Here is a 15,881-nt window from a genome sequence, read left to right on the forward strand (position 1 = left end):
AAATTTACAAGTGATCTAAAAGTTGCATTTGCTATTGTTTTTTTTTTTTTTGTTTGTTTTTTTTTTTTTTTTGATGACTGAAAAATATTACAAATTGATGAAAATTGAGAATTATATGTATTCTAGTTAAACAATATATCAAGAAGACCATATTTAAGCTCACATCTTTTGATCATTTCTGTCTATTATGATATTCATTCAACTGTTTAGGAAGTACATTTCAAAATTTTGTCATGTTGTTTAATTTCATATGAAAATACTACATAAGGATCAACTTCACATTAACACCATTATCACCTCTTTAGTGTATCCTACTGTATGATTACATACTATATATAAAAAGCAAATCCCAGATATTTCTCACATTAAAAATTACCTTTCTTGTTTTCAAGCACTCATTACCTATGTTCTCAGTGTTGTACAGCCAGTCACAAGCTGTGAATATGCTGTCTGCTGTTGTGTGATATATTTTAACACAATTTAGATCTGCACCCTGTTGTTTGAAAGACCTATTCTCCTTTCCTTTAACATAAATCATCATCTATCAGCAAACATAAGGAAAGAGTATTGAAAAATTGGTTCAATCATAGGCAGACATAATTTTTGTATATTGAACCCATGAATTATTAGGAAACTAAAAATGCTATGCAGGAAGACTTTCTTGTTGAAACTATCAGTCAGGGGTCTATTTTTGAAAAAGTGGACCTTTTACCATAAAATCTTTGTATACCTAGATCAAATTTTACTTCGAATGGACCTTTTCTCGGTGAAAAGGTGGTTTAATCGAACCCTCAACCCCCCTCCCCCACACTACAGGTCTGAGAAGTGCACTTATACTTAAAAAAATTGAGAAGGACCTGAAAGGTACTCTGACTGTCCTAATAACTGACTATCACTGTTCTTTAAGATGAGATTATGCTATCACAGCAGATATTACATTAAGGATTCGTATCACAGTTGTTCCATACACAATACAACCATGGAACACTATCTTTATTCTCAAACTGTTTCAACACTTGTTACTGACAACAGTTAAAGCTTCACCTTATGGTGGCAATCTGTCATTTTACGTTGATTATTAAAAAGGTTTGTCTCCAAAAATAAGAATAAGGTCCATATAGTAATATTCCACAACACTGATGTTCCTGATCAATTCAATATCATTTTAATGATACTTAAAATACTTGAAAGTACAGTAATTACTCAATCTATTCAATGGGGGGGGGGGGGAATTATGTTTTACAGATACTGTACTTTTTTTTCGGTCATAATTTCTTAAAATCAAAATATCTCTATTGAATGGTAACAACAAAATTAAAAAGCAGGCTACTCTATAGTTTTATTGTAGGTATTAAAGCACTATAAATGCTATACAGAAATACAATTTTGTGGTTATAAAATTATGGATCAGAACATTTGATAATTTTTTTCATACTGAAAATAGTGAGTCAATACTGTATCAATATCTTTAAAATTAAAAAAAAAATATTACTGTATTTGATAGTGCTGTCTACATAGCAAACCAATTTAAAACACAAGTTAAAGTATATTTTTCACAGCTTTCAACTATTTGACAGAATAAACATACAACATTGGCAAAGTAATCTTCCCATAAAAATTATTTAAATGACAATAAACATTCTGATGTACTAAAAAAAAACTCTGCTTACTGGGCTTGCCTTGCAAACTGTCTATCCTAAAACATTACTAATCATGCTTCATGTGTTTCATATTTCCATGGCATACCACAGTAACTTTGGATTACATGAACTTATCTCTGAAGGGCAATATTAAAGGGAGGTTTCTGCTTACATCATTGCCATCTTTTATAAAACCCAAACATATAAAAACTTGAGCTTTCATATTTTGTGCAAGCGGTTCTTCACATAGCTGTTAGACAACTTTAATTGTGAAAAAATGCCTTATTCACAACTGTGCATAAAAATTCTAGGGAAGAACCATGTAATACAAAGCCTTGATGTATAGCCAATTCAACTCTCATCCTAAATTGGTAACAAGAAGATTCATTCTTTATAACAAATCACATCTATTTAAAATAAAATTCAATTTATAAATTGAGAGGGCCGGTTAAGCATATCTCAAAATCTATCTAATTTGCAGACAAAATTTGAGGGAAAAGAGCCTAACTCTAACATCTGAGCCAGTGTTTCATGACTTGCCATCTAAATGAGCTATAGACAGAACACGTTCTTGCATACCTTTGCTCTACCACATAAAACAATTCCAGGTGTGCCTTTAGAAGCTCCTCTAAATGGCTGAACATTACATAAAATTACACACACAGTTAGGCCCTCAAGGACATTTGAACTAAACAGCTGCATCAGTCCACATTCACAGATTAAAGGGGAAAAAAACATAAGAAGAGAATTAAATTTGCCAGGCTACATCCCCGCCAACTGTTACCATTTAAATTAAAGTTAAATTGCATGTATCTATAGATATAGATAATAAACTTTCACTGCTTAATCAGAATGTCTAAATTTTCAAACTGGCCTTTCACAGAGTCTACAACTTACTGTGTAAAGCACATAGCCAATTTGTTTAAACTACTACAATAAAAAAATATTCACATTTTTGGACAGTTTCTTTTAAAAAGACATAATCTTAGTTCATTGTTGTCAAAAAGAATTATAAATAACAGTGGGATTGGTAAAAACAACAAAAATGAAATAAAAGGGTCTATTACTTACAAAATTCTAGATACAAAGGTCCTCTTCCTAAAGATATTTCCTATATGACTTCTCTTTTCTATCTGTCCTAGCCAGGCCAAATTGCGACCAATATTAATAACCTATTGTCACGAGTCACTGGATAACAAATGGCAATTGTTTCCACACAACTGCTCAAAATGATGAAAGTTTTATGTACAGATAATTGGGCGAGGCATAAGATTGGTGTTTTGTGACAGGATATAATGATTTGATTAATCAAGAAAAAATGAATTGCACTTGTGGATTATACAATTTCTATACCTCCACTGGCAGACTAAGGTGTAATCAGATATGTATTCTTTTAATGAATATGATCAATTTCCTTTTTTGGAGCCCCGTCACTTTCTGCAAAAGGAGAAACAAAAGTAGCATCTAGTGCATTTATGTGCAATTTGAGGAAAAGGACCCACAAATATGAATTACCCATGACTTTTAAATAAAAATAGCATATACTCTTTGATGTTAGATAGAAAATAAATTGTTATTATATGGGTGGTACACAATAAATTCCTATAATATATTTATTACAATTTGCCCATGACTGAACAATATTTTCAAAGATTCATTTTACTGATAAAATAATTGAGCGAGCATATTTATAGAACAAGAGTTTTCCTCTTAACTTAAAATAATGACAAACATTGCACATCTAATCCTAAAGGAGTTTTATGTCAATATCCTGTTAATACATTTTTAAAAGACAGTAATCTAAATAAAAATGCACTTATCTTGCATGGAAGAAACTTACTTTTATACATCGGTACACCATTCAATTTGAAAATAACCCAATTTCATTTCAATTTCTATGTACAAGAACTGATGCTGATTCTTTTCAAATGAAATAAAGACTGTGAACCACTTATTTGCCTATACTTAACTTTCATTATTGCCGTGTGATTATCTAGATAAAGCTCCTACTTCAAATAATTGAATAAACATTAGTAAACAAAGGTTGTATTATATTTAAATTTATTGCGTAATTCTAAAAATTCCATTTCACATGCAAATACTAGTATGCATTTTTTAATAATTACATTTCATATATATCTGAAGGCATTCATTTTGCAAGCAAATCTGCATTTTTCTCCAAATCTTGATGCTGCTTATATTAGGATCAGTTTGTTTTTTTTTCAACATTTCTTTTCTATAAATATTAATGATATCACAAAATATGTGTCAGTCTATGTATCAGGTGCGAGCAGAACGTGCTGGCAAGTCTTTAAAAGGATACCAAGGAAACAAATCTACAAAGAAAGCAGACTGACCTTGCAATTTGTAGACACCTGTTGGCATTCAAATAATAGGATGCAACATAATTTTGCGTTCTTATAGATTAGGGCAACACTTTCACTTGACACACCACTTGACTTCAATGAACTCTATGTAACAGCTGTGAAATAATGTTGGATCCACCCACTCAATAGAAAACAGTAAGAAATTATATAAATTAATAAAATAATACAAAATATTGAGTGATTACTAATGGTGACATTCCCATTTGGTGATCCACTAAAACCAACAGCAAAGGCACCTCATAACAATATTTTTAACTTTTACCTTTACAACAGATGTTATGATTTTGGTTCTTTTTGTTGGTCTGTTTTGTTTGTTTATGTGTTAGTAACAATTTGCAAAATGTTGTGTTCAGATTTTGAGGAAATTTTCAAAAACTGTTAAGAGGGGACCAGGGGATATTGGTGTCATTATTTAATAAAGTCTGTTGGTCTTTTAGCAACATTATGCAAAATGACATTTTGATGAACTTTTCAGGCTAATTATTTAATTAGCAATTCAATTATTCATTGATTAATTAATCAATTCATAAATTGATTATAATATAATTTATCTACAAATCATATAATTAATTAATACAGAGAATTGAGTGGTCTTGATGGAGGTCTACACCGTGTTTGCTTTTCCCATCTTACTTCTTAGCTTACTTCTTTTTTCACTTTCAGAACTGCTCTGCAGAGTAAATAAATCGAATTTTGGGGTCTACCTAACCAGGCTAAAGGAATTATTATTAGCAAGACTTATTTTAGTTGCCACAGCAGGAGGGTTGATTGCTCTGCAACAGTTTTTCAAGTGACAAAAATTGCTTGATTGTTGCAAAAATTTCTGTGCTTGATTGACCTCTAGTGAACCATTATGTAGAAGCACCTACACCACATTTCAAGTAACTTCACCATTTCTAGTTCAACATTATGTCTTTATCATGGCCCAAAGATACAATGTAAGCTAACATTAAAGCAGCCTTCAATCCATCTTTAGCTATAAACACAAACCTGTGTCAGTCAGACTCATCCTGGTTCAGTGTCAATGGACACCAAGACCTGCAAGTGCACTACTACTGCTCCACTAAACTGGAAACAAGTGATAATATCTGAAAAGCCAGTAGATTTGCATGATACCAAACAATAAATATAGATACCATCTACAATTGCCTTTTGATACAAATATTGCAATATGTCAAAAACAGTTTTGGTCTTTTGCTGATAAATAAACTGTTTAGTAATGAGAACAAGGTCTTTTTTATCTGATCTAGTTGATATGAGCCAGGTCCCAGGGCCATTATGTGGTCAGAGGTCAATCTAACAAATGAATAAAAAGATACATATGGCTGTTTTTTAACAGTTCAACAGTTCAACAGTCAATTCAAATTTGCCAAGATTTTAAGTAGAGAGAATTCTACTTGAAAATTTGAAACAACGAACTCAAAGGAAGCAATTACCAACAAAGGTGATCAAGTTATATTTCAATGTAAAAAGAAATAAATAAAACGGACAGTTTTATGAAAATAGTAGAATTTTTTTTTTTAATGTGAAAATGAATAAGGTCTGTGGCCAGCATACAATTTCAAAGGGGAGTTCTTTATGTGAAAAGATGGGCCTTTCTGTCATAATGGCATTGATATGGTGCATGAAGCAACACCATGCAAATATTTGGAGTAATGGTGGGTGTGGATGGGGTGGGGATGAGACAGGACACAGTTCTAACCATTATAAAATGTTTTTGGGCATTTTGATGGAAATGCATAACTCTCAGGTGTTAATGCAAAGTGAAAGTCACATTAAATGAAAATGACCATCTCACATAATGCTGGGTGCCTGACAACTTGCAAACTTCTCCTGCAAACTTCTCAAAATCTCCTGACAGCATGAAAGATGAATCATGTCAACATAACATGATGAATCAAAAGCCAAAATCAAACATATTGCAGACTGTTGTCTTGTCATTGATAGTTTCATCATAATTAATATGCTAACAGTTACAAACATAAGTCTTACTCCTAAATAAATTGTTGCCAAGTTAAAAATCTTCAGTAGGCTTGTTATCTACTCACAGTGTCTATGACAGCGAGATGACAGTCCCCCAAGAAGGAGTGATTTGTTAATATTATCTGTGGAAATCTTTAATGTCTAGTAATTTGTGAATTATCTCCCATATTTTTTGTGGCATTTCAAAGACAGGGTTCAGCCAAAATATATCTATTAACACAGCTGTTTCTAACAAACATTTAACTTGGCTTGAGCCAGCACAAAAATGCTTGCAAGAATCTTGTAAAAAATTAAGCTTGTCAAAATAAAATAACCCTGTCCTTTTTTTTCTTTGCAGCAAGTTTAATAGCAGATTTCGCCCTTTGATGTAGTACAGTGTCTAAAACTAAAATCTGCCTCAGGGGCGGATTTAGGCCGTCTTCTGGGTCTTCCAGAAGACGGTCAGATTTTCAAGTTTACATTGACGGGTATCCAATTTTTAATGTTGGAAGACGGTCAAAATTGGAGGATGAATCAACAAAGATAATTTGGAAGACTGTCAGTATATAGCTCTGGATCCGCCCCTGTGCCTGGAGCCCAAATTTTGATAAATGTGCATCACATACATCATAATATCATCTTGGGTATCATGGGGAACTCCCTGTAGTTAGGATTTCACACCCCCTTCAAGGAGGCTTGTCAGTTTTATGAAGAGGGATGAGATATGATAATGATGGAAGAAAAATGGTACTATGTGTATAGTTTCATCACTGGCCCCTCTCCATCTACTTTCATTAATAAATTCAAAAGTGTTTCAATTCTTGCCAAATGTCACTTTCCTCTAAATTATTCATTCTTCCTTAACTATAAATGAAAGGAGTAAAATGTAGACGAATTCAATGTTTATATTTACTAGTGTCATCATAAAGAAAAGTGCCATACATCCATACTGATAAACAAGATATAAACTAAAAATAAAAGGAAAACCATTATCAAACACTCCATTGCATATTCAGTATTCATGCTGACATTTCAATTACTCTGTTTGTTTCACAGACTAACATTTCAAATGTATAGCATTTGCTGGCATCATACGAGTTAATTTTTTCTAGTTAACAACATGAACTATATCCAACATATCCATTGGACCATTTGGGTCTCAAAATCAATTAGAAAGTTTTAGCTAAAAAATTCATGTGTGTATGACCATGAGGATCCCATGTTTGTAGAACTTTTGACAAACCTTGAACTCACCATGAATTGATCAGTCCAAGGTGGAACTTAGGGCACACCACAGATCCATTCATCATCCAAATTAAGCCAATTAAGTACCAGGCCACACCCATGGACATTTAAGTCAGTGTTTCTTCAAATATAGCTTCAAATGTAGCTACAGTCAAGACCAAGACACCCCCCCCCCCCCCCCCCCAATTACAATAATTACAATTTCTTTCACAAACTAAATCAACAGCCATCATTTCAGACCTCACACTGGTTATAATGGTTAAATCCCTTATTAGATGTTTGGCACTTACTCAAATCATGAAAGTACATCTCATCAAATTATTTGGCCATGTTGCAATTTTATAACCTTTTCACAAGAAACATTTTCAATTCTAGCATTCAAGATTAAAAAGGTCAATCAGACAAATGCATAGATACTGAATGACATTTGATGATGAAACAAAGTCTCACATCATCTATCATCTACATAAAATATCTCTAAAAATATCTATAAAAACCCTACCTTAGTGAGCTAGTCTTCAAATACTGCAACTTTGTCTACAATATAAGATGCGAGGCATGGTTCGTGGTTAATCATACATTCACACTGCAATTTCACCCTGGGTTCCACAGAAAATCCTCTGTGCCTTTGCAGATGGGGTTAACGTAAAATATCTATTGCTCTTGCTTAAGAAAGGGGTCACTCTGCCAAATCATTGGTAACTCATCTTATTTAGAAGTGCAATTTTCAATAGATTCACCAAGGTGTTTCCTTCTTTTATATAAATGTGTGGTCATGCAAAAATGAACACAAGAAATGCTAGCAGCAAGGACACCCTAATACCAAATACAGTAGGCTGAAATCTAGATAGGCGAGTATTGGAGGAAAGATGTATATTGTTTTACCAGATAATATCATAATGAAAGTAAAAAAATTATTACTTACAAATCTAGCAAATTTAGCACATGTTAAAAAGACATAACAGAGGTTGTCAGCCACATGATAAAACCTCAAATTACAGAGGTGGTTTCACCTTATGAGTTGACACATACTTCCTCTGACACTGGATATGACATTTTACAAGTAAAATACAGCAGAACTAGCTGTTAAGTTATATTTAACTTCGAAAACCTAAATCTCTTCATTAAATTGAACCCATGCATTATTCATATCTGAATTGTGTTTACAAGTAACTTCAATGTATAAACAACAGGTCCTAACCTGGAAAATAAATCTTCCATAAAAAGTTGAACCACTTGTCATAAGGATTGCAGTTTTGTTTGTATCAATAAACCATTTAGGTATCACCAAAATTTTTAAAATTCCTCCTGTGCTGGGGAAAAATAAGGTGGTTCTATTTATTAGCTTGTTTTAAAAGTTCTAAGTTTAACATATATAACATTTTTGTTGGTACTGTCATTTTACACCAACAACACTTATCCTCCCTTTTTGAGAAACTCAGGAGCAGTATATATTGTGGCAGCTTGTAATGTGCATATAGCAAAGAACAGGGAACATAGCAAGTGCAGAATTCCAAAAGGCAAAAGTATTGTTAAAAGTGTAGCCTTGACTCTTGCAAACTAACAAATAAATTTCAGAGGATTATATGGCCTTTTCACACTGAGCATTATATCTTAGCAATATGGCTGTAATGGGTATGTTATGAGTTGTTCTACAATGCGATTACTCTACAGCAGACTTATAACTCCCCTTCACAAGTGCGACTACAAGAATATACTGCTGAAACTGGTCTCATGAGCTTTCCTGCAGACCAACAGGTGACAGCCATGTTTGTTCAATTCTTAACCCGCCGATATAAACCATCACACATAAAAACTTTCTTATGGGTGTTGAGTCACAAGCACAAGATAGCAGCTAAGGTATTCAGACCCCCTCAAATATAATACTGGACACGAAAAGGCCTTAAGAAATTTCTCTGACAAAGATGCCCATATTGCAGTAGATATTTAAGAGAGTACATGCAGTAAAATGTAGTAGAGTTTTAATTACAAAAATTTATATGCACTTTAAAGAAAAGTAGAGCCCAATTTCAGTCTCGCTCATGTTTGTGTCTTGTACTGCAGACAGAAGTGTAATGCTTAATAATCAGGTCCTGAGAGGCTTAATGTGGTTTTCAGTAATATTTTCACATTCCAAATTACAGTGAAAGTTAGAGTGAGCTAAGAAGTTGAGGAACATGCTTAAAATGATCCTATATATGTCACTTATTCAAAAGTGGTTTTTGATGAACCTCAGAAAAATGTTCAATAACCAACCCGTGATCTCTCAGACAACCACATGCAATTTTCAATCACTTGAACCAATCAAGGCATGCAACTAACGTCAAGAGAAAAAAGTCAATAGAGATACCAAAAATACATGCGTAATTAAGGCTACAGACACCACACCAATGCAGGTCGATCTAATTTATCTGGATCTTTTCACGAAGTATATCAGAAGTCTCCCAGTCAGTGCACAGTGCATCAAATACATATGTAACAAGTAATGACACATGAGATATCATCCCTTTCATTTTCAACTATTTTATACTTACATTATGTTCTTCTTCATAAATTTTGTTTACCAAGGCATTTCTAATTCTAACCTTTGAAGGTCTACAGACTCACAGACAGTTTGTCGTTAAAAATCAGATTAAATATGTCTCACTACTAACACTGCCTTAATGTATTCTCAAGTCAGGTAATAATGCCCTGTACTTAGTAACATGCAAGGACGGTGTTTGAAAGACTTTTAGATATCATTTTTTTAAAACCATGCATATAATACAGGTATACTTAAACTCTTCTTTTCATCTATTCATTTAAAGGGATAATAACTCTTTGTATGAGATCTATATTTCACAATAAAAACATTGTGAATAACTCATAGAAACATAATATATTCTGTTGTACCACAAAAATGGCAGTTATAGCTATTATTCTGATATCTGAGCTTGTCTTTAGACCATGTGACCTCCATTGATGGCTATACTCTGTCAAAATCTCTTAAGAGATTTTAACAAAAAACCAAACTTTTTAGAAAAAAACAGGGACTAAATTTGAATGTAAAAATGGATTCATTAACCATTGGTAAGTATGGGAAAATTGTTGTTTACTCCAGGAAAATTCATTTTTTGGCCAAAACGAAGAGTTATTATCCCTTTAATTTTGTTGGGCTCTTACTGGTTTATCAATACATTACAGTTCACATATATAAGAAATAATATATCCTTTTTTCATTTTCTATGAACATCTTTGAATATTTTATAGTGTCTTTGTAGAATTCTGAATTGTACAGTACTCACAATTACAATTTTTAAAATAACGCTGAACAATAAACCAATGACAAAAAGGACTCTGATAAAGGTAATTTTTTTCAGTTACTGCAAAATGCCTAAATTTTAACCAAGAAATCTGATAGAAAATTCTCACATAAGAATTCTTAAATACACTATAAATGAGCATTAAGCAAACACTGATGATTAAACACTGTCACATCCTCATAGCAGGGAGCATCTTATATGACACAAACCATCCAAAATGTGATTGGTATTCCTAGCATAAATGCAATTTTCAAAACAGAAATCAATACGAGCCTTACCTGTCAAAATAAGTGATTTTCAAGACAGAAAACAATATATACCTTACCTGTCCAAATAAGCTGTAGGTAATCACATATTACATGTTGCCACTAGGCTCCATGCTGTAATGTACAGTCTGGGTAGTCCCTTATCAACAGAACAATCTCACTGTGGTTGGTTGGTGGGTTTGTATCTCCATAACGTGGCCAGGGAGAATAATTCATGATCTGGGTCAGTGAGAAAATTAACCTGCAGTTGTCTCACCTGAAGTACCACCCTGGTGCTTATACCCTACACTAAGGACCCTAATTATGACTACCCTCTAACAAGTCAAAATGCTAAATGAGATATCAAATATGTGTGAGTATCAGGGTAAAAGTACTACAGTCTCCCACTGCAACCTACAATTATGTGTAATTACCTTCTACGATATAAAAGAATGATAAATTAAATGTCTTCGTATATAACAACTGACCACACAAGTCCTGACTGTTTCCCCCGACTCAAACTGCCTTAGATATCAAGGTACTGGTCTGCACTGCTCAAAGAAACTAACTTCGTTTTAAAAAAATTGACCAAGCATCACCCAGAAGAAGTACATTGTATATTTTCTCTGAATGTAGCAACTAGTTCTTTTTCGACAAAAAAAAAAAAAAATGTATATTACTTTTGTAGACTAGCTACCTGAGATTTATCCTGTGGCCAAGAATAAGAAGAAACTTAATCATAATACTGAAAAAAACTTTTGACTCCAGTTGTTTTGTAAAACAAGTCCCTAATGGACCTACACAACATCATTACAACAATATTGGTTCCTCTGGATGGAGGACTCACCTAGAAACACTGATATCCATCTGTGATAACGCCACATTAACAACCAGTCAAGTGAAGATTACGTGAACTAAGAGAACCTGCTACAGAACAGCATCACTTATATTTTCATCAATAATGTTGTCTTATTATGACTCAAGAGATTGTCCATTATGGCCCTAATGATATTAATATCTGACTACACAAAATTAACTTCTTGCTGATATGTACACTAGTAGGAGGACAATCACCTATATTTAATGAATTTCCCTCCAAAAATCAATGCTTTATCAGCATATCCCAGTGTATAATCAAAACTGAAATCCAATCAGGTAATTCCTTCCTATAAAGAATCTGAACAGAGGAAATAGGGCGTAAAACCAATCCAATTTATATAATCAAATGTAACAATGTCAATCAATAATCAATAAATGAGCTAAAAGTATTGCCCTAAGGCTAACCCTTAACATTTGATACTTGCATTTCAATATTGATGATATTTCCAGCAGTACCATTGTAAATTCCTATGCAAATACAGTTTTTGTCTTGGGGTAATTTTGATCAAATTGCTTTTCAAATTTTTTTCCTTTCATGATTACATACTGACAGCTTGGGGTTTTTCATTTATCACTTTATTTCATTATAATACTTAAGAATAATTAAGCATTTCTTAAGTTAAATGCTTCATTATGGTGCTAATTAGAGCAAACCAACAAATTGCAAATAAGTTGGCATTACTGTCAATGTAATGTTAAAAATTATAACTCTCTGGCATCTAACAGCTTTTACAATGGGCAAATACTACTAGCTATGCAAGTTATGAATAAATGATCAATACCAAGTCAATAAGATAACCTCACCTAGAACTATATATCTGTCAAACTGAAAATTTTATCCATAATAATTCCACAGTAGCTATATTTCTACTAACAATTACAATTATTTTATGGTGCACTCCATAAACATCTCATATCACATATCAAAGCATTTTAATGAAATATTTGTTTTACCACATTTACCTTCAGTTGACCTGGTGTTTACCAAAATTTTTACGTTCATAGCTATCATTAAAAAAGCATTTCCAATGAATATTTTTTCTTTTGCATGTTTATATTTTATATTTTTTGATAATAATTATTCTAAAATTTAACTACCAAGGCTATTTTTTTCTCATTGTAATGTTATTTGACATGCATTCTTAAAAAAAAACTATATATTATCATTAACTTATTCCGTTAATTTATTTTTCTCTTTTTTAACTTATTTTTGTTAATATGCAGCTGTACGGATATCACAGTATTTCCTGAAGTATTGAATAATGATTACAATTCATTGATAAGACTGCAACACAGTGAGTTGGAGTTGTACACAAAATGTTAAGGGCACTGCAATAATAAAATATTTAATGAAACTAAATTAAAAGATTGCTACTGGAGCTTTAACACTACTGCAAGTGGTATAAAGTGGTACATTTAGGTGCTCTTTCACTTCATATGTTCTTTAAAATGTTCAATAGTTAAATCATTTAATTATTGAAAATTTCAAAGTGCATCCTAATCTTTAAACTTTACCACATCATATCAATTGTTGGTTCCTAAAAACTATGGATTGCTCAATTGAAGTATGATTAAGTTTGTCAGGGCTTTAAGTTATTTTGTGAAAGAAAGTATTGCACAGGCAGGGTCAGAACTTCATCATAGCTTTTCACAAATTCAAGAGATTAAATTTAGGTAAATTGAGAAAAAATATCTTCAATGCTCAACTTTAGACAAACTCTTAAGTTTAATTGTGTTGCTCTGATAGTGCACACAGTACTTTGGTAAACTCAATCATTTCTATCAGATTTCAAAGGAAATAACCTCATGGTCCTGAAGCTTCTCAAACCAAAATACATATAAAATCTAGCAATGTTTTCTTCATAAGTAAAGCACGCATACCTCTCTCTTCAGTTTCCATTCTACTTCCCCAGCAGCCTTCATTTTGTTTTTCAAAACAGCTTGTGGTTGACACTGACATGATATATCCACGCAACTTTTGTGTGTCCAATATTTTCCAATCGTTTCCGATTTGGTTCCTAGCTCAGACTGTGTCCTTCTTACTTTATGGCGCATTTCTTTACTCTTTAAATTCTGTCCAACACTCCCCAATTTAGCAGGACAGCTGCCTGAAACATGCGGTTTTCCAAACTCTTGAACTTCATCCAGTGAAATCCGGTGTTCAACTGGGGGAAGAGAGAGGCGATGGCTCCGTGGAAATATTTCCTTAAAAGACATGGTATATATCTTTAATAAGTACGACAATCTGTGTACCGTGTTCCAAGCAGTTAAAGCGCATCATACCGTGAGGCAGTTTGGGCTGATACTGTAAGACTGCACTTCGCACCAACCAACTTGGAAGAATACACTCGGCCGCAGGATAAGGATATGGGACATTTCATTACTTATCTCTATTTCGCTGCGTATTTTCGGTCATTCCTGTTTCTTAAATCAATCATCAACTAGAGGGGGTGACACTTGGGTATTATGTGATAATACGACATGATAATGAGTCAGCAGTGCAAAGGAAACGAACGGAGATATCTACCCGCAGGCCCCCACGGACTCGTGCTTCCCAACCGGTGCCAACTTCCTGCTTGGTGTGAGAACTGATTGTCAAGACAAGATTATTTTTTAATTTCACCTTCGTTTTGTTTGGTCTGTGGCTGGCGTTTTTGACGTTTGTCTTTATGGCAATTAAATTAGAAAGACGTGTCTTTGCGGTTAATAAAAGTTAGAATTAACGTGAGAGGCGTTCTGCCGTCGTAAACTGTCTCAGCGCTGCAAGTTGGCGTACATGTAGCCGGCGTCCCGGCCACAGAGCGTCGTTGTGCTCAAACTGGGGGCGTCTCGATAGTCCGAAGGTCCATTGGTCCGAAAGTGGTAACATTTTTATCGATTTTTTAATCAAGGGTTCATTGGTCCGAAGGTTCTATAGTGAACATTCGGACCAATGAACCTTCGGACTATCGCTACGGCCCCCTCAAACTGCCATGACAAAATTTGTATTGTAGTTTAACGACATCTAAGTGGCTTTTTGCCAACGTTTTATCATAACTGTTTATTATATGGTGATAATCACTTTAATAAACACAAAACCAATTCCTGCCAAGTTGAATTTTGATTAGCGCGTCTTTTTTACAACGAGTTTCTCCGTAGTCATGCCTCGACCTTCTTCGTTTTTCCTCAATAAAACTACGAATAATACCGAGTTAAGCACAAGTATAAAAAGACCTTAACTTATTATCAGTTTACCCCTTCTCATATAAAGTTTTATTTTAAAAGACTCCTACTCCGCCAAAAATAGACTCAGTACCCGGTAGGAGGACCTGATCACGGAAAGTTTGAGTCACGTCACACAGGCCCCACTACATGGGTCTCAGCCCACCAATCTGGGTGCAACCAGCACGCACCTCAGTGGCTCGCGCAGTATGTTACCTTTTGGCACAGTGTTTTCAACCTGTTCAGGAACGTGAACAGTATTTTTCTTAGTCAAAAGTCCGCTTTTCTAATTTACAGAACCAGAGTTAGTAGATCTAAACCCTGGTCCACTTTGGCTGGTTTGTGCTGGTCAAACTTGAACTAGAGTAACATTTTTGCTGCTTATAAGACGGGAAAGTTAGCTGCAGAACAATGCGCCAAGTCTGTACGAGATAATATGCGTGCAATTTAAAATCTCATTTTAGAAACAGAAGTCGTGAAGGAAGTTTAAGGCGCAAAGGCTTACTTACTCATTTGTAAATTCATTCACTTGTTCATGCACCTTTCATGGTACATAAGAAAATTATTTCCAAGGAAAATTCCACATCGGGGAAAATCCCAGATAAGATGCCTTTAATATTATGGGCAGGGTTTGGTCAACTTCAGGTTTAAACTTGGAAAAAACTTTTTTAGGCAGGTCCTCTGTAGCCACCCTGAGCTTCAGAGCTAACTTGACACTAACCTCTTCACTGTAGCCTATCTTCATCGTGTCAAGTAACTTGACACGATGAAGATAGGCTACAGTGAAGAGCTTAGTGTCAAGTTAGCTCTGAAGCTCAGGGTGTCTGTAGCCCATGTTTGAAAAATAACATCAGGTGTGAATTTTAAATGTTTTGATTTTGTGTTGGTATACGTAAAATTATTTTATTAAAGAATGTTATCCCCACCCATGTCAATTTACTTTGTGTGTTTTCAGTAACATAACTTTTTTAGACAATTTTTTCTTGTTTCTGAAAAAGAAATGACAATCATGGGCTTGGA

The 15,881-nt window shown here is 33.8% G+C and overlaps 1 protein-coding gene across 1 annotated transcript in view; it reads right to left on the reverse strand.

The window, feature by feature from the left end:
• LOC106166381 (uncharacterized) overlaps nucleotides 1-14,369 on the reverse strand; it is an 87,994-nt gene extending 73,625 nt beyond the window's left edge. Inside the window, exons 1-2 of the mRNA XM_013544921.2 lie at nucleotides 14,188-14,369; nucleotides 13,542-13,865 (exon numbers count right to left, since the gene is read on the reverse strand). Coding sequence (XP_013400375.2) covers nucleotides 13,542-13,715 — 174 coding nt within the window. The 5' untranslated portion in view covers nucleotides 13,716-13,865; nucleotides 14,188-14,369. The remainder of the gene's footprint in view (nucleotides 1-13,541; nucleotides 13,866-14,187) is intronic.
• Nucleotides 14,370-15,881: the final 1,512 nt, after the last annotated feature.

This window comes from Lingula anatina, chromosome 1, assembly GCF_051362555.1.
Source record: "Lingula anatina isolate TDL-2025a chromosome 1, LinAna3.0, whole genome shotgun sequence".
Lineage (NCBI taxonomy): Eukaryota > Metazoa > Brachiopoda > Lingulata > Lingulida > Lingulidae > Lingula > Lingula anatina.